A 23183-nucleotide genomic window follows, 5' to 3' on the forward strand; every position below is an offset into this window, starting at 1 on the left:
TTCCTTTCTTCCTGTAGTTCTTGCTTTTCTCTCACGTACTTCAGAGCCTACTCATCCCTTCTTCCTCTTGTCCCCTTCTTTCTTCGCTTCTTCTTCTTCTCTTTTCACTTTTTCTTCCACGTTTCGTTGTGATCACTTGATTTGCATTCGCAACCAGGAGGGAATAACTAGAAAAAATATATATCGTCCCCACAATCACTGTTGGTATCCAGCGATCCTTCACTCCTCTGATCCCGCCGCCATAATCACTTTTAGCAGAGACGTTGGCGAGCGCAGGAGGCCTCAAAACGAATATTAATAGAATGGTTACAGTGGAAGCCTTGATAAGCTCAGCACCTCCCCAGTGAAGCTTACCACGCTGGGTATTCTTTCTGTCGAGGTGCAGACAGATCACTTGTGGACATGACTCCAAAGTTCACCCACATCCAAAGCTCATACATTATATCTATACATTATGGAGGCACCGGTAGCTAGATTTGTTTTTTTAATGGGTGAAAGGGTGAAGTGAAGGGTGAAAGAATGGCTGATGAAATGGGTGAAGGAGAAGGTGGAGGATGGGTGAAAGATAACTGAAATGGTAAGTGAAGGATGGGTTGACGGATGGGTGAAAGATGGATGAAAGGAAAACAAAGAATGCATGAAAAATGGATGAGAGATGGATGGGTGAGAGATGCGTGAAGGGAAGATGAGGGGTGGAGGGAAGATGAGGTAAGGGATGTAGGGAAGGTAAGGGGAGGGAGGGAAGGGAGGGGATTAGATGGCAATTGCTCTCCTTCACGAGGGGATTAACGGAATGGACTGAGGGTTGGATAGAGGGGAATGAAGAGGGATGGAGTGACGGGAGGAAGGAGAGACATGGGGTGATGATCAGTAGACAGAGGAAAGACGGGGTGAGGAAACGAAAATAGAAGAAGAAAATGAAGGAAGGAGATACAAAGGAAGAAAAGTGGAGGGAGGAAAGACGAAGACAGGAAGTGGAGACAGAAGAGGAAAAGAAAGGAAGAGGAGACAAGGAATGAAAAGTGAACAGAGGAAGGACGGGGAGAGGAAGTGAAGAATGATGAAGAAAAGGTTGGTGAGGTTGAGAGGTGGAGAGAGCAGGCATGAAAATGAGACAGAATGAATATAAGGGAAAATAAAAGTGAAGTTGAGGGGGGGAATGAAGAAAGATGGAGAGATGGGAGGAAAGTGAAACAGGGGAAAGATTGCTGGACAGAGGAAGGGCGAAGAGAAGTTGTGGCAAGAATGAAGAACAGATTAGCGAAGCATAGAATCGGTGAGAAAATAAGTGGGGAGGCAGATCGAGGAAAAGAGGAAAAGTGGGCACAGAGATGACAAAAGAGAAATGTTGATAGAATGGATAGACAGATGTGAAGGACGAGTAAACTGAAGTACTGATAAAGAAGACGACAGTGAAGAAAAGAAGTAGGACATAGAGGGATGCAAATATAGGAGTGAGGTAAGACAGGGAAAATAAGAAGCGATAAAGACATGACATGGGATTTGAAGAGATAAAAATAAAAGGACGGTGAAGTAGTTAGGATAAAGGAAGAAGGATTGAGAGACAGGAGGAAGCTGAAATGAATGGAAGTGAACAAAGGAATGACAGGAAGAGAATGACACTGAGATTCCCGGGCAGAAGTCGAAGAGAACGTGAAGGAGTGAGGTGGTATGAAGAGAGACAGAGTGAGAGAAAGGAGATGAACGCCAAGAAGAAAAAATGAACAGAGATATGACAGAGACGAGATGATACTAAAATGACCAGACAGATGTGAACATTTAGACGTGAGTGAAGAGTCATTGAGGAAGAAAATGTGAAGTAAATGGGGGAAATAAAGCAGAAAAGGAGGGAGAGGAGGATGGCAAAGAAGGAAGGAGGGTAGAACGAGGAAATGCTACGAAAATGGAGAGACAAATATGGACTTGTGGTGGGTGGAAGGGTAATGAAAAGTGATGGAGAGAGGAGGAGGAGCAGGGGGGGGGCGGAGAAGGAGGAGCAGGAGAGGGTGGAGGAGGAGGAGCAGGGGGGGAGGAGGATGACCGAGAGGAAGGTAGACTGGGTAGAGAAATGACGGAGGATATATTACTAGAATTGAGAGCCAGAAATGGATTCGGGGTGGGTGAAGGGGTAATCGTGATGGATGGAGAGAGGAGAAAGACGAGGGCAACAGAGAAAGAAGATGAGCAACAAAGGAGGAAGAAGAGCAACAGAGGAGGAAGAAGGAAGGACAGAGGAGTGACAGAGACAACATTACTAAAACAGTGACAGATATGCAATTCAAACTGGTACAGTGGCTCAGTGAATAAGCGACACAGTGAGGAACACACACTGTATTTGGCCGCCTCTCAGGGTGCACCAAATAAAAAAATAAATAAATAAATGAATAAATAAACAATTAAAAAAGAGAGAGAGGGATAGAAAGAAGGGGTGAGGACTGAGAAAATTCGCATAAGAAAAGACAAGAGAAAGAAAAAAGAAAAAAAGGGAGTACACACGAAAAGAAAATGAAGAAATAAAAGGACAAACAGACAGAGACAGATAGTGAACGTGATTGCATGTCCTTAGTAAGAAAAACACGTATTTCTTACATCTCTTTCAACAACACTAAAAAAAAAAATGTAAACAAAAGAAAAAAGAGGAAAAGAAAGAATGAAGAGCCAGACTGAACCGACAGCATTAAAAAAAGGCAGGTATTTCTCATATCTCTTTCACCAACACTCTAATGCTAAGAAGTAAAAGAAAAAAGGAAAAGCAATGAGTGAAATGGGAGACTCAAGAAATCCATCCTGCCTTCTCTTCCCCTGGGACATAAAACTCGACCCTGCACATGTGGACGTTCAGGGGTAGGTCAGTCACTCTCAGAATATCATCTTCCCTCTCTGTCTGTTTGTCTGTCTGGCTGTCTGTCTGTACATACATACGTAGACAGACAAACGGATCGAAAGACAGATAAATAAAAAGATATAGACAAGAGATAGATAGATAGATAGATGGATAGATATTTCCTTCCCTTTCTTTTCCAGCCTGATTCTTCCCAGACTAACTCCTCCCTTTGTCTTCCAACTTGATTCTCTCCATTTATTTTCCAGGCTGATTCTTTCCTTTATTTTCCAGGCTGATTCTTTCCTTTATTTTCCAGCCTGATTCTTCCCTTTGTTTTCCAGGCTGATTCTTCCCTTTATTTTCCAGGCTAATTCTTCCCTTTATTTTCCAGCCTGATTCTGCCCTTTATTTTCCAGCCTGATTCTTTCCATTATTTTCCAGCCTGATTCTTAACATTATTTTCCAGACTGATTCTACCCTTTATTTTCCAGGCTGATTTTTTCCTTTATTTTCCAGCCTGATTCTTAACATTATTTTCCAGGCTGATTCTACCCTTTATTTTCCAGGCTGATTCTTTCCATTATTTTCCAAGCTGATTCTTTCCTTTATTTTCCAGGCTGATTCTTTCCTTTATTCTCCCTGTGGCAGCTCTAATAAGACTGTGGTGACTCCAGACCGCCAGACCAACTCCTACTCCTGATAGTTTCCGATAAGCAATTACCTAAACTTTCCCACAGTCCTGCTTTCTCTCAGTCCTGCCCCGGGGAGAGAGAGAGAGAGAGAGAGAGAGAGAGAAAGAGAGAGGGGGGGGACAAGGGAGACGGAAGAGTGGGAGAGAGTGATAGGATGCGGAAGTTGGAGAAACAAGATGGAATATAATTAGGAAAGGGAGGAGGAGGAAGAGGAGGAGGAGGAGAGGAAGAAGAAGGAGAAGAAGAAGAAGAGGAAGAAAAAGAAGAAGGAGAAGATGAAGGAGATGAAGATGATGATGATGTTGATGACGATGGTGATGGAAAAGAAGAAGAGGAAGAAATGGAGGAGGAGGAGGAAGAGGAGGAGGAGGAGCTTTTGAGATATCCTGAGGTGAAGGGGTAAACGAAGGCCACGTTTAACCTCTCCAGTTCAGAGTCTGTCTTAGAGTGAACCAAAGAGTCTGAAGATGGTAAACACATATAAACATCAAACACATCCTCGAAACGAAGTTGTTAATTATCACTTTTATCGTGCGAAGAATGACGCTTTTAGGTAATGGCTTTATCGTCCATCTGATAACGCAAAAATATTACTTGGATGTCGTAGCCTTAATGCGTTTTTCGTGTTGCTGGGATTTTGCGACAGAAAAATGAATTCCCAGTAGGATATCAAAAGCAAAGTTGTTGATAGTTTTACACGACTAATATCTTTCCATCGAGTGAGAGGAAGGATGATACGGTGTGTGTGTGTGTGTGTGTGTGTGTGTGTGTGTGTGTGTGTGTGTGTGTGTGTGTGTGTGTGTGTGTGTGTGTGTGTGTGTGTGAATAGCTAGTATGATCTCTTTTTAATCAGGACCAAGCGAAGTATACCAAATTAAATTCCTTCTTGTGGCCAACCAAATTCCTGTAGCTTCCCCTGTTCTGTAATGCCAGTGTTTCGAATCACAACACAAAGGCCAGGAAAGGAAAAAGGAAATGCATCAAAGGGAAGAGGGGAGGGCTGGGGAGGGGTAATGAGCAGTAGGGGAGAGGGAGGATGGTGATAAAAGAGGGGAGGATGAAAAGGGGAGAAGGGATGTATAAGGAAAGCGAAGAATGAGAGGACGATAGAAAAGACGAAAGGAAGACTGTGGCAAAGGATGAAGGGAAGAATGAGAAGAACGAAAAGGGAAGAAGGAAGGATGGAAGGATGATGGAAGGGAAGAAAGGAAGAATGAGGCAAGGGAGGAAGGGAAGAATGAGAAGATCGAAAATGGAAGAAGGAAAGGATAAGGCAAGGGAAGAATGAAAGGATAATGGAAAGGAAGAAAGGAAGAGTGAGGCAAGGGAAGAAAGGAAGAATGAAAAGGGAAGAATAAGTAAAGAGAAGAATTAGAAGGATGGAAAAAGAAACAAAGGAGATGGATGATAGCAGGACAATGGAAGATGAGAGAAAAGGCAAGGGTGAGAGGGGTTAATAAGAAATAAACAGACATAAACTAGTAAAGCAATATAAAAAGCAAACGCAAAATAAATAGCTAGGGAAAGGGTGCTACGAATCCTCCTGTACCGTCTAGAATACGTGAAAAAATTATTAATCTGTGTAAACGAACTTTTGACCGCAACCGTACCCAGCAATGTGAAAAATGGTGGGGGGAAAAAATTATCGTCGAAAAGGGAGAGAAATTGAGATTAGAGGAAAAAATTAATTGATGTCGAATGAAAACAATGCCTGGAACATAAGCGTGAGGATAGGGTGAGGATGAGGACGGGTGAGGATAGGAAAGGTGAGGATAGGAGAAAAAAGTAAGGCTAAGTGATGTCTGATGTTGAGGATAGTGAAGGGAGGGGCGAGGATAGGATTGAGTGATGGAAGGAGTGAGGATAGGGAAGAGTGAAGTCTGGTGATGAGGATAGTGAGGGGAAGAATTAGGCTAGGGAAAAACGAGGATAGGGGAGAGTGAGGATACGGGAGAGTGAGGATAGAGAAAAGTGAGGAGAGGGAAGAGTGAGAATAGGAAAGAGTGAGGATGGGGAAGAGTGAAGAAAGGGAAGAGTGAGGATGGGGAAGAGTGAGGACAGGGATGAGTGAGGGTAGGTAAGAGTGAGGATAGTGAAGAGTGAGGACACGGAAGAGCGACGTCCGGGTGTGGGATGAGGGAAGGATGAATTTTTGGTTAGATCGAAAGGTCAGTGAATATCAGGGGTCAGGACAGGAGGAAATGAGAGATGTGAGGTCAGGGAGGGAGGGAGAGAGGGAGAGAATGTGGAGTCAGGGAGAGAGGGAGGAAGGGAGAAAATGTGGATTCAGGAAGGAGGAAGGGAGGGAGGGAGAGAATGTGGAGTCAGAGAGGTAGGAAGGGAGGGAGGAAGGACGGGAGGAAAGGTGGGAATTGAAATCAGAGAGGGAGGGAGGGAGGGAGGAAGAGAATTTTGACGTTGTGAGGGACCGAGGGAGGAGAAGAAGAAAGGACGTAGTGAACAGTGTGGAATGTGGAAGGAGGGATGGAGAGAGGAGAGGTGCAGGGTGTGGGCAAGAGAGAGAGAGAAGGAGGGGTGAAGAGGGGTGAAGTGAGAGTAGTGAGGGAGAATAGGGGAGAAAGGGTAGTAAGAAGATAAGGAAGGGAGGAGAGAGGAAGGGAGTGGAAAGGAGGGGAGTGGAGGGGAGAGGAGGGGCGTGGAGGGGAGGGAGGGGATGCAAAGACACAACCTTTCCCCACAAGTTTGTCCAGCGCTTGAGGCTTGAATAATGAACGGGGCTGAAACCTTGTCCTCAGGTCGGGTCCGGGGGCGTGGCAGGAAGTAAAAGAAGGAGAGATGAAGAAAGGTGTACGCAGTGTTTCTCTTTGTTTATCTGTGTTTCTTTATGTCTATATCTCGTTCAGTCTATGTTGATGTGTTTATCTGTCCATCTATTTCTATATCAATTTGTTTGTGTCTGTCTATGTATCTGTCTACCTACCTACCTACCTACCTACCTACCTATCCATCTATCAATCTACCCACCTATACAGAAACGTTGCCTCTCACACCACAATACAGTCTCTCCAAGCCGGTTTTCATGTAACCCAGAAGCCAGTCACTTGGGTAGGGGAGGCACTTAATCTGCGTCCCAGGCCACGGGCGACGCATAATAAGTCGGATAACACACAAGAAAATAAAGGTACAAGTGGAATTAGAAAGACAAAGGGAAAGACAGATAAAAAATGAAAGTGAGGAGAGGGGTAATTATTCCAACAAGCAATTCTAGAACGAAGGCTTTTTTTTATTTTACTGGAAATTGCTTCCCATATCAGACAGCAAAGAAACTAAAAGGACGACAAAGAGACAACTATTAACAGCATTCCCAGTGAAAAAACCGAATACCAATTACATTTTTAACTAAAGTCTTTCTCAAATATACAACACATGGCGACCTCTGCTATGTACCTAAGATATATAATATTGTATTACCCTCCCATGTTCAGTTTAACTCTAGTATTCTATTCCAGGTAACGCCAGACGATTTTATTCACGTGAAAGTGAGTCATGGGAGAATTAATGCTATTGGAGTCTGTGTTTATCCTTTAGACGACGAGGTGCCACTCCTAAGCTGAATAAAATCGTCTGAAGGCAGCATAAAATTAAAAAGCAAAGAATTCTGTCGTCTCCACTAGATATAATTTCCTCCATGTATAAATGAGGTGGTGAAGAGCCTCTGAGAAGAAACCCCTTTTTTGTCGCCCTAATCATTTAATTAATCACCCGGGATACTCTGATAAGTGAAGGAACTGTCTTATAATTTTCTATATTGGATGGGGGAAAGGTGGGGTGGGAGGGATGAGGAAAAAAGGAGGAGAGAGAAGGAGAAGAACGAAAGGAGGAGAGGAAGGAAATGAGGGGAAGGAGAAGGAGGAGGAAAAGGAGGAGAGGGGGAGGAGAGGAAGGGAAATGGAGAAGGGAAAAGGAAGGAGGGAGAAAGTAGAGGCGAAAGCGGGGGTAGGGGAGAGAGGGAAAAGGATAGGGAAAGGAAGAAAGGAAAGGGGTAGAGGGACTGGAGAAAAGGGGACGCAGGAGAGAGGAAGGAAAATCTGAGGTAAGGGAAAGGGAGGGGGTATATAGGGAGAGTGTTTTTTTTTTTAGAGGATGGCGGAAGGGGGGAGAAAGAAGGATAGGATTGGAGAAGAAGGTCCTGGATTAAAAAAAAGAAAGGTGAAAAATTGGGGAAGGTGTTAGGTATGGAGTGAGAGAGTGGAGAAAGGGATAGTTTTTTTTTTTTTTTTTTTTTTTTTGAGGGGGGGGAGTCGGAGGGGTTAAGCAGCGACTCGTGGAAGGAAAAAAGGGAAAGGAGGAAATTTTGGAAAGGGTCATGGGGATTAATGAAGGGAGACGGGGAGGGGGGGGGTCTGTGGGGAGGTGGGAGACTATTTTATTTATGGGGGGGGGTACGGAAGAGGGGAGGAGGGAGGAAGGATGAGGACGGGAGAAAGGGTTCGTGGGAAAAACGAAAAGGGAATGCTTTTGGGAAAGTGTCAGGGGGTTACTAAAGGGAGGGATTTTTTTTTTTCGGGGGGCGAGGGAACGAAGGGGGCGGGGCAGGGGGGTGAGAGAGAGAAAGGGAGGATAGGAGAGTGATTCGTGGATAAAAGGGGAAAGGAAAATTCTAGGAACGTGTAGAGGGGATTAGTTAAGGGAGAGAGAGAGAGAGAGAGAGAGGGAGAAAGGGAGGTGCTATGGTGTGTGTGTGTGTGTGTGTGTGTGTGTGTGTGTGTGTGTGTGTGTGTGTGTGTGTGTGTGTGTGTGTGTGTGTGTGTGTGTGTGTGTGTGTGTGAAAAGAAGTACGAAGTAACAGAATATATAACTAGATCTGTGGGTTCATCAGAGGACGTTTGATACAAGGCATGGCAAGATTAACTACTGTATTCTACGAGTCCAAAAATAGATACAGTAAAGCAGAAACAGCCCTGTAACTCTTTAAGACGGAAATCCTGACCAGTTTATTCTTAGCATCGCCAGACAAATTTATTCAGTGTCGGGACCATGGGTGGAGAGGAGGGATGTGACATTTGTGGAGGGGGAAATGAGGGTACAGACAAGACTTACCGAAATGAGGTAGGTCAGAGGTCAGAATCCCCCTCCCTCATCCCCCTCCTGCATCCCTTCACCTCCCTCCAACACCTTCTGCCTCTCTTCCCCCCTCCCCTCCGCCCATCCTCCCCCAACCCCTCCGTTTGCCTTCCTTCTTCCTCCATCCCACTCCTGCCTTCCTTCCCCCCTTTCTCTCCATCACTTTCCACCCCCTCCTACCTTTCTTTCCATCTCCCCCACCCCTTCCCGAGTCCCAGCTGCCTCGCTTTCCCCCCCACTTACCCATCCACCCCCTCCATCCCTTCCTCCATCCCCGTACCACTCCCCCAACCCCCACCATCCTCTTTGCCTCCACCCCTATCTTCTCTCCCAATCTTGGCCTCACCCTTTCCTCCTCACATCTCCCCTTACCCCTTACTCCTCTGGGGACTCGGGCAAAAGGGGAGAGCAAAGGGTACATGTAAGAATCTTGGCTGGCATCAACTGACTCAGGTACCTGTCACGCACTGGCAGCTGAATATAATCGTTTGGCGTTAGCTGGAATAAAATACTGGAAAAGACGAGGACTTGAGAGGCCTGACTTACTGCTATTGGCTATCATCATCATCATTATCATCACCATTATCATCATCATCTTTACTACCATCATCGTCATCCTTTGTCCCATCCTCAACATCATCATCATCAACTTTAATCATCTAAACCGTTCTTCTAACTGAGAGATGGGTTTGACGTACTGTAGGATCCGAAACAAAAGGAGAAAGCACAACATCAAATGAACTACCAATCAGCCAGGCCAGTGCAAAGGCCACATCGTCATTCACTCACGCAGCATCAACACCTTCGAAACCCTGGCTCCATCTCACAAGTAAAACCATTATATATATAAATTTCTTTTCCTTAGAAGCTCCTCACAAATATAGATAATCTCCTTAATTTTAGACAATTAGGTCATGTGCAATACAGAAAAATCCAAAGTAATCAAAGCCTTAAGAAGTAATACTGTGTAAATGTTTCGCCGCATCAGTAAAAGGCAGGTAGTTTATTCTAATTGCATACGATTTAGTTTGACAATTGTAGACAAAACATGGAAATGAATTTGCAACATTTTCACCTTAGTATTTATTCCTGTTAACTTTTTTCGATTTTTTTTTTTTTTTTTTATAAACTTGAAGTAGGAATGAAGTTGTTATTGGCGGTGTTGGTCTGTTCACCTCTCTTGCTACATCCCTCTCCCCTCCACCTCTTCCGGGAAACAGGAGAGGGAGAGATGAGGGAGAGAGGGAAGGAAAGAGGAAGAGGGTAAGCGAACAGAGAGAGGGAAATGGAGAGAAGAGGTAGACTGAATGAGGGAGAAGGAAAAAGAATGAGAAAAGCGAGAGTAAGAGGTAGAATGAAGAAAGAGAGAAGAAAAGGAGAGAGAGAGAGAGAGAGAGAGAGAGAGAAGACAAGGTGTGAAGGGTGAACGAAGGAGGAGGATTTTTTCTCTAATAAAGTTTGGCGGCCCCACCTTGTCACGCCCTTCGGTGGCCTGCTGGGGAAGAGGAGGAGGAAGAGGAGGAGGAAGAGGGGGAAGAATTAAGGTGTAGGAAGAGGAAGTAGAGAAATGGTAAGAAGAGGGAGGTGGAGATGAGGAGAAGGAAGAAGAGTGGAAAAAGAAGAAGAAATGAAAGATGAGGAGGAAGAAGAGGGGAAGAGGAGGGAGAGGAAATATGAAGGAATAGGGACAGGAAGGAAAGGTACAGAGGAGGAGGAAGAGGAGAGAATGGTATAAAACAATTAAGCTTTGGAGGAAGAGGAGGAGGGAGAAGAAATTTGGAGGAGCAAGAAGAGGAAGAGATGTGTCGCGAGGATGAAACAGGAGGAAGGAAGGGAGAAGAGAGGGTGGAGGAAGAGGAGGAAGGAGAGGAGAGGAGAGATGGAGGAAGAGGAAGGGCAATGCACAGGAAGAACTGATAACAGGAGGCCAGTGACCCATAACGAGGCTGTCTGCTGGGGGTAAATGTGATTCTGCTAAAAATCAATGAGAAACGGTAGGAATGGAAGATAGGAAGAAGGAAAGGGAGAAAAGTGAGGGAGGATGAAGAGGGTGAAGAGGAGGGAGAGTTGAGAAGGAAGAGAAAAAGTAGGAGAGGCAGGAGAAATGTGTGTGTGTGTGTGTGTGTGTGTGTGTGTGTGTGTGTGTGTGTGTGTGTGTGTGTGTGTGTGTGTGTGTGTGTGTGTACCTATTCATCTCTATCTATCTCTACATTGACATCTGCATTTGTATTAGAATCACTGTTTCTCTGTCTACCTATCCATCTACGGTACCTATCTATATCTCTACCTGTCTATCTATCTATCTATTTATCTGTCTATCTATCTCTTTATTTTTCTCCTTCCAGCATTCACAACGTCCTGTATATTCGTATTGACTCTATTAAAAACACACGTAGCCTCACACTCATTAACTGTACTTACAATGCTTCTCCCTATATGCTCTTATAACCTCTGCTATTAGGAACAACGCAGACGCTAATATACACAGAAAATACGAGAGAGAGAGAGAGAGAGAGAGAGAGAGAGAGAGAGAGAGAGAGAGAGAGAGAGGTGGCACATACTATAAATCACTCTCTCACACAATACCAACGCACACACATGATGCACAAGCTCGTACACACACACAAACTCTCTCTCTCTCTCTCTCTCTCTCTCTCTCTCTCTCTCTCTCTCTCTCTCTCTCTCTCATCCCCTGGAGCGCAACTTCTGATCATTACTCTGATACACAGTGACGCACAAAGCAATCAGATATTCTCCGAGCCAAGCCAGATATTCTCGTGGGTAACACTGGTCTCACTCTATTATTACAGCCACGGTATTTTCTCCCCGGCATGTCCTGAAGCTAAGATCATATTGCTACGAGAGTTACTGTGATGGAAGAGAGGCGTAGTCTTGTCTGTGTAGTGCGTTTGTAGTTTCCTTCCTTTTATTTTCTCTCTTCCGTATGCTTAATTTTTTTTTTTCGTCTGAAAGTAGTTTAAATTTTAGATGTTTCCTTTGTCATAATCGATTCACATATAAAACCGCCTTCCTCGTTTCTTGTATTCCCCACCTTCTTTCTGATGCCTTTTTTCTCTTTTGTCTCTCCTACTTCCTCTCTGATACCCCTCCCTAACTAAAAAGACAATGACAAGGAAAGGTCAAGGTCTAGGGCTTAAAGAGAACCAAATAATAACGATACAGAAAAGGACTCGACACAGAAAGCGACTGCACAAGGATCAAAATATTACCTTTCTTGTGAACGAATTACTCTTTCCCTTAACACCATCCAGTATTAAACTTGGCCTGATATGTAGGGCTTGCATGTTAGAGGTTATGTGCTCAGAATATTGAACTTCCTAATGTCAGAAAAAACTAAGTGTTACATGGTACAAATTATGACACTTTTCTCTAGAGTAACAAATGAATTAAAAAGAATGTGTTGTATAAATAATGACACGTGGATGTTGACTAAGATCTGAATGAAATGAATGTTATATAAATATGATTCGTGCATGTAGAGTAAGACCTAAAGAAAAAAGGAATGTGTTGTATGATATGAGTGATGAACAGGGGGAGGAATTATTGGGGAAAAGAATAGGGGACAGGGTAGTGGTAGGGATAGGTGTAAGAATATGGGGAAAGGGTAATGGTAGGGACAGGTGTAGGAATAGGGATAGAGAGTAGGGGTAGTGATAGTGATAGGCTTAGAAATGGGGGTAGTGGTAGTGGTCGTGGTAAAGGTAGTGGTTAACAGTGGTAATGGTAGGGACTGAAGCAGGGATATAGACGGAGATAGGTATAGTAGTTACAAGACCAGCAAAGAAAGTTGTGCAAAAATGGGAGTAAATTACAGCAAGAAAGGCTAATATGATTTGTGACACTTTTAGAACGCTTTGAGACAAGGCGCCGTGGGGGAAATACTTGAGATTCATATAAAAAAAAAACATGCACTAATTTTTTTCTCATATCTCATATTCTTTTCTCCAGGAAGAGAAAATAAATGGGAGGATGTTGCACTCTCCTTTTCCTTGACCTTCCTGCAAAGAGAAGTTTAAGTCGAGACGGATTTAGTAACATATCTATTGAGGTACTTTCACTGACTATTCCTTCTACCTCCAGACGATTTGCTCAGCTTAAGAAGGAGCTCTGATTGTGAAAGGGTATGCGAAGGCCTTTCTAACCTCTGCAATTCGAAAAATCTCTCCTAAACTGCAAGAAAGAAGGAACCAAAGGATAGAAGCCCGCAAGATCATTCCCTCCGAGAAAAAGAAATTATGGGGTAACTTGTATATATGCATCTGAATCAAAGCCTATCTAATTATGGAAAGTACTCTGCTGAAAATGAAGACAAAATGAGAGACAAAAATGTGGTAGGGTGATACTCCTTTTGTTTTTGGCGACGATGTGGTCTTCATAAAGGTAAATCTGCATATAGAGTGGTTGTTATGAGACCTTACTTCCTGCTCTACTCTCACCCAGGTGTTTACACTTTCTTTTGTGCTTCTTTCTCTCTGGCTGTCCCTCGGTCTGTCTGTCTGTCTCTGTCTCTCTCTGTCAATATTCTGGACTACCTTAGCCTAGCCTCAGGCCCCTATTTTCCAGAAGGGGTGAAATGGAATACGTAGATTATTTACCGTCAGTCACCTTCCCAGACACGCCCATTTTCTTACCTACCTGGGCAGTTGTTTCTTAAATCTTTATCTTTCCTTACCCTTCGTCTTATGTCCTTCACCTGTTACTTCCCAGACATCACATATACACCTGTGCTTAAGTCTATTCTTTCACATACGGCTGGATATTTTCTTTCACCAGGGTTATTGCGTGTTTTTCTTTTTTTTTCATGGAGAGAGAGAGAGAGAGAGAGAGAGAGAGAGGAAGAAACGACAGAACCAACCAAGGAGAGCGAATCCCACACCACGACAGTTTAATAACAATGATTGCTCCTTCGAGGTCCGCATGGCGACGACGACCGGCCTTGGAAAAGAAAAATTAGAAGCCAGGAAAATGAATTCAATTAATCATTTTTAATTTGCGGGAGAGACGAACGGGATGTCGCTCCTTGTGTTGGCAAAAAATTTCGTCCCTTGGATATATATTGTAATTTTGGGCGAGTGATTAATTGCGGGTGAAAAAAAATATAATTGAGGTGATTAGTGTTGGGGTCATTAGGAGGGCTTGTGTGTTTGTGATTAGCTGGGTAATTTGTTGTATTAGAGGGCAATTACAGGGTACTGGTCAATTACTTCAGACCGAGGATGTGATATATGTTTTGTTTTTGCTGTCTATACATTATTTTATAAAGTTCTGGGTGAGTTAGATACTAGCCTCTATTAACCTCTCTCTCTCTCTCTCTCTCTCTCTCTCTCTCTTTCTCTCTCTCTCTCTCTCTCTCTCATCCTTTGCTTCTTTCTGCTTCCACCCTCCACATTATTTAATATCCGTCTCAGCCTCTTTCGTTCCTTCAGATTCTTCGCCATTTTTCTCTTTCGTCTCTCCTTTCTTAACTTTTTTCTTTTTCCTATCTCACTTAGCTCATCCTCTAGTTCTCTTTTGATTTTCTCTTCCTTCATATTTTCTTTTTTTTCTTCTCTAGCTTCCTTCAAAATATGCTTCTTCTTCTTCTTTCTGTCTCTCTTACTTTTTTTTCCTCACTTTTGCATCATCGGTTTATACACTGATGCTCTAGTGATTTGCTTTTCCTTCATTTTTCCCTTTCTTTTCATCTTCACATTTTCCTTTCTTTCCCTCCTATTCTTTCTTCCTGTCCTCTTCGCCCCTAATGGTCTCCTCCTTGCCTCTCCCTCACGCATCCTCTTACACTCAATATCTTCATTATCACCGCCTCTTCTTCCTTCTTTCCTAAGGGTCTCTGCCTTTTCCCTTCATTTTCTTGATGCAGGTGAGTGGGTATAAGAACCAGACTGTTAGTGCTGTCACCGTCACCCCTCTCATCGTCGGCGCAAGTCTACTGATCTATTCCACCTAACACCAAAGTGCTATATTCTTTTGAGAGTGAGTCATGGGGGTCCGGGAGTTTTAATACCGTCACCATTAACCCTCTCACGGTCGGGGCAGCTCCAGTATTCTATTCCAGCTATAACAAAGACGATTTTATTGTGCTGAGAGTGAGTCACAGGAGCGTGAGAGTATTAGAATATCTTTATCTACATGCTTCCCTAATACATCACAGCAAAATTATTTTCCCCTAGTAATAATCCTCCTCCTCTCTCTTCGCCCACTAATTTCTGGCCTTATCTTTCTCATTATCAACCACCTCTGTTCTCTGATCCCCCTCCCCATCTCTCTCCCAATCCCCCTCATTTCACTCCCTTATCTCCCAATCTCTTTTTCTCACGTCCGCCTAAAGTCTCTCATTAGTCGAGTCTTTTTTCCTCCGCGCTCCCGAGGTCCACTTTCCCATCGACACCTCACACGTTCCACAGGAGAAAATTAGCTCCATTCAGATGACCTACTTCATTTATTATAGACGATTTTATGTAGCCCAGGGGAGATTTTTTTGAACAGGGGTTTGGGTGTAGTCTTCATTATCTGTCTATAATAAGGTGGCTCTCCAAAGCTGAATTAATTCGTGTAATAGTAGCAATAATAATAATAATAATAATATAATTAATAATAATAATAATAATAATAATAAAAGATAGTGAAAAGGTCATTTACTCCGGTGCCATGACTTCTTTTTCATATAAATAAGGTTAACATTAAGTATATTATGTGGCTTTAGGAGAGATCCACAGTCTTTCAATGGATCAATGAACGCAAATGCCTAGCCCTTATAGGTCGAGCTACAGCATATCATTTAGCTGAATTAAACTGTCTGGAGATAATACTAGATAGATAGATAGTTAGATAAGTAGATAGATAGTTAGGCAGATAGATAGACAGACAGATAGAAAGCTTAAAGAGTCATGGTAGTTAAGATACAGGTTCTGGAATTAAAAGTTGCATGCAGTTCTGATTCTTGACCATTGCCATGTCTTCCCTGACTTTCAATATTTCCGTCAACTATGATACGACTTTGGGAAGTATTGGTAGAACTTTAGCGCTCTTGTCTTTCCATCCAGCTGACAAAATGCTCAGAGTTTTCATCCTTCGTGAGAGGGAATGTGACACGAACCAATAGTCGCTGGCCACTGTTGCATTCACTCATCATTTAGTTCCGAAATATTTGGAACGAAATAAAGAGGTGTAAAAACAATCTTGCGTCTATGTCTCTCTCTCTCTCTCTCTCTCTCTCTCACAAACACACACACACACACCACCTCGCTTTGCCACCTCCCGTTAGAGCAAAATTGGTGCTAGGACTTCAACTGAGAGGCAAGAGAAAGAACTAGTCATTCCTGGCCAGCGTAAAGGCGAAACTCTCTGCCTCCATCATCATTATTTCCTCGTTTCTCTGTTTTCTCCTCTCGTATGGCATTACCTCCGTGTGTCTGTGTGAGGGGGAGAGAGAGGAAGGGAGAGGGAGAGGGGGAGGGAATGTGAGTCTGTGTGTGTGTGTGTGTGTGTGTGTGTGTGTGTGTGTGTGAGAGAGAGAGAGAGAGAGAGAGAGAGAGAGAGAGAGAGAATAGAGATATCATACTAGCCAGCCAGAAGTTCCTTGTGCGTGCTCAGGAAAATAATCCGCACTGCTGACGCGATATACAGTGATTACATGGAGGGGAAAAGGAGCAGGGAGTAGAAAGAAAAGGAAATGAAAAAAAAAGAGAGAAATAACAATAAAGAAAAAAGTACATTAGCGGTTAAAAAGTATATTGTTAGAAAAAAAAAGACAAAATTGTGAATAGAGTAAAAAGAATATATAAGGAGTGAAAATGGGGAGAAAGGACAAAAAAGGAAAGTGTGAGGATGAGGAAATTGGTTGAAAGTTTTATATGTATATGGAAACTTGCGAAATGGGGAAGAAATGAGGGAATGGGGTAGAGATCAGGGAAATATGTGGGGAAATGAGGAATGGGGGAAAAAAAATAGGAATAATGGGATAAAATGAAGAATAAGTTAAAATAGAAAAAAGAAATGGCATATAGGAGAACAGGGGCTAAAATCGTACGTAAATAGAACAAAGAGAAACTTAAAAATAAAAGATACTTGCCAAAACAGGAAGAAAATAGCGTGGAAAAAGTTAAAAAAAAAAAAAAAAGGAGAATGGTGTAACAACAATCAACCTTCTCTCCTGCCCACACCTACTTTTCCCTAATTCGCTCAAGCCGGTGAAAAGAGTGTGGGGAATATATATATAAGAAGTGCTTGGGGGAATAAAAGGGAAAAAACGCGACCTGCATCCGACTTAACACTCCCCTGGGTTCTGCTGAAGGAGATGAGGCTAGGTGCTTAAACGAGATAATCTAATAACATGTACTGTGGGAGGAAGAGAGGGAGCGGGGGAGAGTGGGGCGAGGAAGAGGGGGAGTGTGATGAGGAAGAGTAGGGAAAGGTGGAGGAAGAAAGAGAGAAAGAAGAGTTGGAAGCGAGAGTGAGTGAAGAGGAAAAGGATGATTATGTTGAGGATGATACAGAGAGGAGACATGAGAAATAACTTTGACTATGATTTTAATACTTATAATAATAATAATAATAACAATAATAATAATAATAATAATAATAATAATAATAAGAGAAATTTATGATCTGCTTCAAGAGTACTGGAACTGGTGCAGTGTAACATATAAAATAATGGTTAGCGCACCATCATTTATGCATTAATGGGTGGTCTGATATGCTGTCGAGTTGCTAAAAGAATCATCATCGCCTTCAGAGATGTGTATGAATGTTTTTCTGCGCTCATCTCGTACGAACCCTTGTTCCAAAGAAGATGGACACGAAAGTCTTAGTAAGTCAGTCAGTCAGTCAGCTAGTCAGTCAGTCAGTCCATTCATCCATCCATCAACTAGGGATCCATCAGTTCATCCACCTCTGGCCACTCACCGCTTACGAATCCCTGTCCCGAAGCAGATATGAGTGAAAGTCTCAGTCACTCTACCAATCCCTCCCTCCCTTCATCCCTTCCTCCCTCATCCACTTCCTCCCTCCCTCCCTCCCTCATCCACTCACTCACTCAATTCCCTAACCACTAACCTCATAAGAATTGCCAGTGCCGAAGTAGATGGGCACGAAGGCGAGCCAGATGATGCAGGTGGTGTACATGGTGAACCCGATGAACTTGCTCTCGTTGAAGTTCTCTGGGATCTTACGTGTCTTGACGGCGTACACGGTGCAGGTGGTGATGAGGAACATGTTGTAGATGAGCGAGAGCAGGAACGAGGAATCCTTGATGCGGCATTTGAGAATCACTTGGTCTCGAGTCGGGTAGTCGAATCTTACTCCCGGGGGTTCGATCACTAGCCACACCACCGTCGCCACCACCTGGGAAGAGGAAGGATTGGAATTAACGCCTGTCGGGTACATGAGGATCATTAACACCATCAGTTCGACGCCATATTTTTTATTTTATTTTTTTATTTTTTTATTCTTGTTACTTCCATACGTTTCTGTCCAGATCAGGGGAGACTTCGTTCTTTGCGCTTTTCATCTTCATCACCTTAACTATCATTATCATCCACACAAAAAGTTATCACCATCATCATCACCATCATCATCATCATCATCATCACCATGGCCATCATCATCATCACCATCATCAATTTCCCAATGTTTCAGATGTACTAGGCAGGAACCAGAAAATGGGTAAAAATGAAATACAAAAGCAGTCGAAATTCCCAAACATAATGTGCACTGAAATGGTCCATAAATCCATTCATTCATCATTCATGCCTCCCAAATTACAGATAAACGATGTGTGATAAATATTTACGATCCAGCCATAAATAAAATGGAAATTGTTATATTATTTAGCGCTTTATCGATGCGGGGTTCATAGCACGAATTATATTTATTTTCGCTGGCACAGTGAAACGCGTTGGTGAAAGGGAGTAAAAGCTGGACTGTTTTGAGGAGAGAGAGAGAGAGAGAGAGAGAGAGAGAGGTGGGGAGGAGGCATGTGTATCTCTTATGTGTGTGTGTGTGTGTGTGTGTGTGTGTGTGTGTGTGTGTGTGTGTGTGTGTGTGTGTGTGTGTGTGTGTGTGTGTGTGTGTGTGTGTGTGTGCACGGCTCGTCATTTGCCACTAGTAGCAACACATAGCCAAAATGGTTACTAGTCAGTGTGCGTGTGCTGCTCTCTACGTGTGAGTGCGTGTGTGTGCCGTTAGATGTGCGTGTTGCGTGTGGTGCCCTCTACGTGTGAGTGCATATGTGTGCCCCTAGATGTGCGTGTGCGTGTGCTGCCAGCCATTACTATAGCCTGGGAACAACAATATAAGAAGCGGCCATCTTTTGGGAGAAAATAAAAGGTGATGATGATGATGATGATGACGATGATGGTAATTGTGGTGGTAGTGGTGATGATGATGGTGGTGGTGATACAGCAATGATGATGATAATGATGAAGGTAGTGGTGGTGGTGGTGGTGGTGATGATGATGATGATGATGATGGTAGTGGTAGTGGTGGTGGTGGTGGTGGTGATAGTGATTATGGCCTGCCTGTGATCTAACCTTCTCGCCATGTTGCTGATCATACGCTAAGTAAATACATTGAATCCAATACTGAAGACATAAGAGAGAGAAAGTAGGAAGGAAGAGCTGTTAATGGCCAGATAGACGAATATAGTAGACGAGGGAGGGATTGGAAGAGTGAATAAAGAATGAGGGTATGAAAGAAGACGAAGTAAGAGTACTGAAAGAGGGGGAAAAAAAAGGAGGCTGGAGAGACGAGGGGGAAGTGGGAAAGAGGAAAGAGGAGAGGAGAAAAGAAAAAAGACCTAGAGAAGGAGAGAGGAAGTGGGAAGTAGAAGTAAGGAAAATGGTAGGGAAAAAGAGGGAAATAGGAAGGGAGAAAGAAGAACTGGAAGAGAGAAGAGAGAGGAGGCAGAAGACAAGGAAGACGACGGAAGAGAGGAGAAGAGGAAGTGGGAAAGTAGAGCGATTAATTAAAAGACAGAATAAAGGAAACAGTAAAGGCGGGCAGGACAGATTGAAGGCGAAGGAAGAGAGGAGAAGGAGGAGGTGGGAAAGAAGAAAGATTAAGCAGAGGAGGGAATAAAGGAAAATAGTAAGATAGAGAAGGATAAGGGGAAGGAAAAAATAATTACGTTGGCATGGCGACCTAACAAGTTGCTAGCGTTTCACCATAACAGATCATCTACAGGAAATATCACTCAGTCATCAGAAATATTACCATGTTCACATCCAATCATCGTCTGCTTAACTTTTTGATATCATAGTCCTTCATCATCATCATTATTATTATCATTATTATATTTATTATTATTATTATTATTGTTATTATTATTATTATTATTTTTATTATCATTATCACCACCATTATCATTATTATTGTTATTATCATCATCATCACTATCATCAAAATCATCATCACCATTATCATCATAATCCTCATTCTCCTTATTATGATTATTATCCCTCAGGAAATTAAAGTAAATTGGATTAAGAATATATCATTAGACTAAAGATGTCAATACAAAGACCAATACTTCTCTACAGTACAATGTGCCAAAACAGATGCACCTGGGAAGCATTGGAGGATGCCCAGTTTACACAATATATCAGAATGTATTTGTTATATTTTTCTGAAAGCAATTCTGTGTGGTCATTATGTTTCACTTTAATATTCACTCTGGCTGGGAAATATGTGTTAGTCCCTGCATTATGAAGACCAATGTGTAAGAAAACGACCCTAAACTCAAGAGAAGAAATGGACATGGTATTACTGGGTCCAAGAATTCGTGGTACACCGTGGACATTGAGAGAATAGCCCATTGTACCCTACCTTGACGACAGGTCACATTACGGACCCCCCCCCCTCCACCACCACCACCTCAATGTCGAACCAGCAACGAAACTACTTCATCGATAACATAAAAGAATCTATACCGGTACTACGAATGCCAGAGAGAGAGAGAGAGAGAGAACAATTACCCTAGTTCTGAGAGTCACATTAAAGAAATCCATTACTAAACGCCAAGTAGCTCTGAAAGTCTGTATTCACTGCTAAAATACATTCCACATGGGTACTCACAGGTTACTAACTTTATGCCTAGTTTCCCGTACCCAACCTCGTCTTTTTAATATTAATGCCGGACCACCCTATTAGGAACCCAGTCTCTCTCTTTACATATCAGTCTCTCTCTCTCTCTCTCTCTCTCTCTCTCTCTCTCTCTCTCTCTCTCTCTCTCTCTCTCTCAAAGTCCACAGTGAATATGTATGTAAGTCCCCTCACCCCACCCTCTCTCTCTCTCTCTCTCTCTCACTCTCTCTCTCAGTTCCTATGTTTAGTCTGCCTCTCAAGTCCTGCCTCCCTTCTTTCCCTCTGTTTGCCTAATTCTCTCTTCCTCTCTCCCTGTCTGTATCTTGCGTCATTCGTCTCTCTCTCGCTCTCTCCTGTATCTTTCACCTAGCTGTCTCATTCTCATTCTCATGACATTCATCTCTGTCTCTGTCTGTCTCTCTTCCTTCATCTTTTACTTTCCCGCTCTTCCCCCTCTTTAATTCCTTACTGTCTTCCTTTTGTGTTGGTCTTCCCTCTTCTTCCACCTCCCTTCCACCTGAGTGTCTCCATGCCGTCACTAATCCACTTACACTCTCACTCCCTCTCCCTTAACCCCTACGCATTGTTCCTTGTTCTTGCTTTGCCTCTCTCTCTTCGCTTTCTGTCTTCCAGATTTCTCTCTCTGTTCCTGTACCCCCCACCCTCTCTTCTATTCTTCTCCTCTCCCTCATCCTCTCCTCTCCTTTCTCTTTTCCTCACCTTTCCTCCCTCTTCCTCTCCCTTAATTCCTGCATCTTGTTCTCTTTCCTTGCACTGCCCCTCTCTCTGTCCTTCTCATGTCTTCCAAGCTTCCTTCTTTTTTTTTTCTTCTTTCTCTCCTTCTTCCTCTTTCTTTTTCTTCTTTCACTTCCTCTTCCACTAGTTTTCTTCTCTTCCTCTCTTCTCCTTTTTCTCCCTCCTTCTGTATGAACCCTCTTTTGTTCACTCCTTTCCTCCTGCCTATTCTACCTCCTTCCCTCCTCATACCTCCTAAAATCTTTCATCTCTTCACTAATCCCACTCTGTTTCATTATCTCTTCCTTCCTCCTTATTTTACTTCTTTCCCTTGCTATACCTTCATAAGCTCCTCTAATCATTAACATCTTTTCTTCCCTTTTTTCTTTCCTCCTGCCTATTCTACTTCCTTTCCTCTCTCTACCTCCACACACCTCTCCTAATCATTTCACCTACCTCTTTTCTTCCCTCCTTTTTCCCTTCTGTCATTTCTGTTTCCTACATTTACCTCCATACGCTTCTCAACCTCCTTTTCTTTCCTGTTGTTTTTTCCTGTCTATTCTGCTTCCTTTCCTCCCTCTGTCTCCACACGCCTCTTATCTCTTCACCAACCTCTCTTCCTCCCTCCTCTGTCCCTTCCTTTATCTCTTTCCCTAATCCCTCTTACGTGGCACCTTCTTCGTCTCCCCAACACTGCTCATCCATGCCTCGCCGTCCCCTCCTCCACCCACGATAATTTAATCCATCACATAATAAAGCCCAGCAGCTCCTTAATGTACTGTGGATTGGGGGACACAGGATACACTCTCAGGGGTGCATCTTTATTATTCTGTGCAGGTCGTAGAATAATCAACTTTGGAGCTTTCGTTACACCTCTCCCCTTGTGACTTATTCTGCATAATATTCTTCAGTAGGCCTCTTGTATGCCATTAATGCAAACCATATTTGTATTCAAACGCTATTGGTATCATACAAGAGAGTTTTATATCAAATTCAAAATAAATCGCTAATTAACAGGTGCTAGGAAGCTACCTGTACTACCTGAAATACGGTTTGTTTCACTGGATACTTTGAGGATACCGTAATGTGTCTGTGTCTTATTCCTATTCATCAGTACTGCGAACAGTGGAAAAATTGATTACTATACTGTTTTTACTATAGCTTGGTCCAGGTTTTCTTCCTTCTGCAGCATATTACACATAGTTCAGTGTTTAAAAAGACCACAACAACTCTACATCCTTTCCAGGGCACTTTTTCGTGATTAGCATTATATTCCAGTGTTAATCAACAGTTACAACCCAGCAGTGAAGGTGGAGAGATGGCAGTTTTAGGCCAGGTTAGGGTAAAATTGCCATAGCGCAGTGAAGCATTAGAATTAGATGCCAGAAAATTGGAACAAAGAACCATCGAATTATTTATGGCTTTATACTGTGTTCATGTCCTCTATCAGAAACTGCAGATAGAACAAATAAATACTGCAAATAATAGATTCTTTGTTTAGTTTTCCGAGTCATTGTGTGTGTGTGTGTGTGTGTGTGTGTGTGTGTGTACCTTGAGTGGTGGTGGTGGTGGTCGAGGAGAAAGGATTTTTTTTCACTCTTGGTCTCACACGTGTTGGATATATTTTTAGTAGAACCGTGTTACCCTGGCAGATCAGGTCATCATAAGCTAATTATGATCCTCTTACTTGTGTCCCCTTCATAATCCCTTTCTCTTTCATTCCCTCTCTCGTTCCCCCTCCCTTC

At 43.0% G+C, this 23183-nt stretch overlaps 1 protein-coding gene across 1 annotated transcript in view; it reads right to left on the bottom strand.

Moving 5' to 3' along the window:
* Positions 1–23183, bottom strand: part of mGluR (metabotropic Glutamate Receptor) — a 350025-nt gene that overhangs the window by 7128 nt on the left and 319714 nt on the right. The window contains exon 10 of the mRNA XM_080278811.1: positions 17677–17964. Within this exon, the coding sequence (XP_080134937.1) occupies positions 17677–17964 (288 nt within the window). The remainder of the gene's footprint in view (positions 1–17676; positions 17965–23183) is intronic.

This window comes from Coenobita brevimanus, chromosome 75 (assembly GCF_032717465.1).
Source record: "Coenobita brevimanus isolate Jiangsu-jjx chromosome 75, ASM3271746v2, whole genome shotgun sequence".
Lineage (NCBI taxonomy): Eukaryota > Metazoa > Arthropoda > Malacostraca > Decapoda > Coenobitidae > Coenobita > Coenobita brevimanus.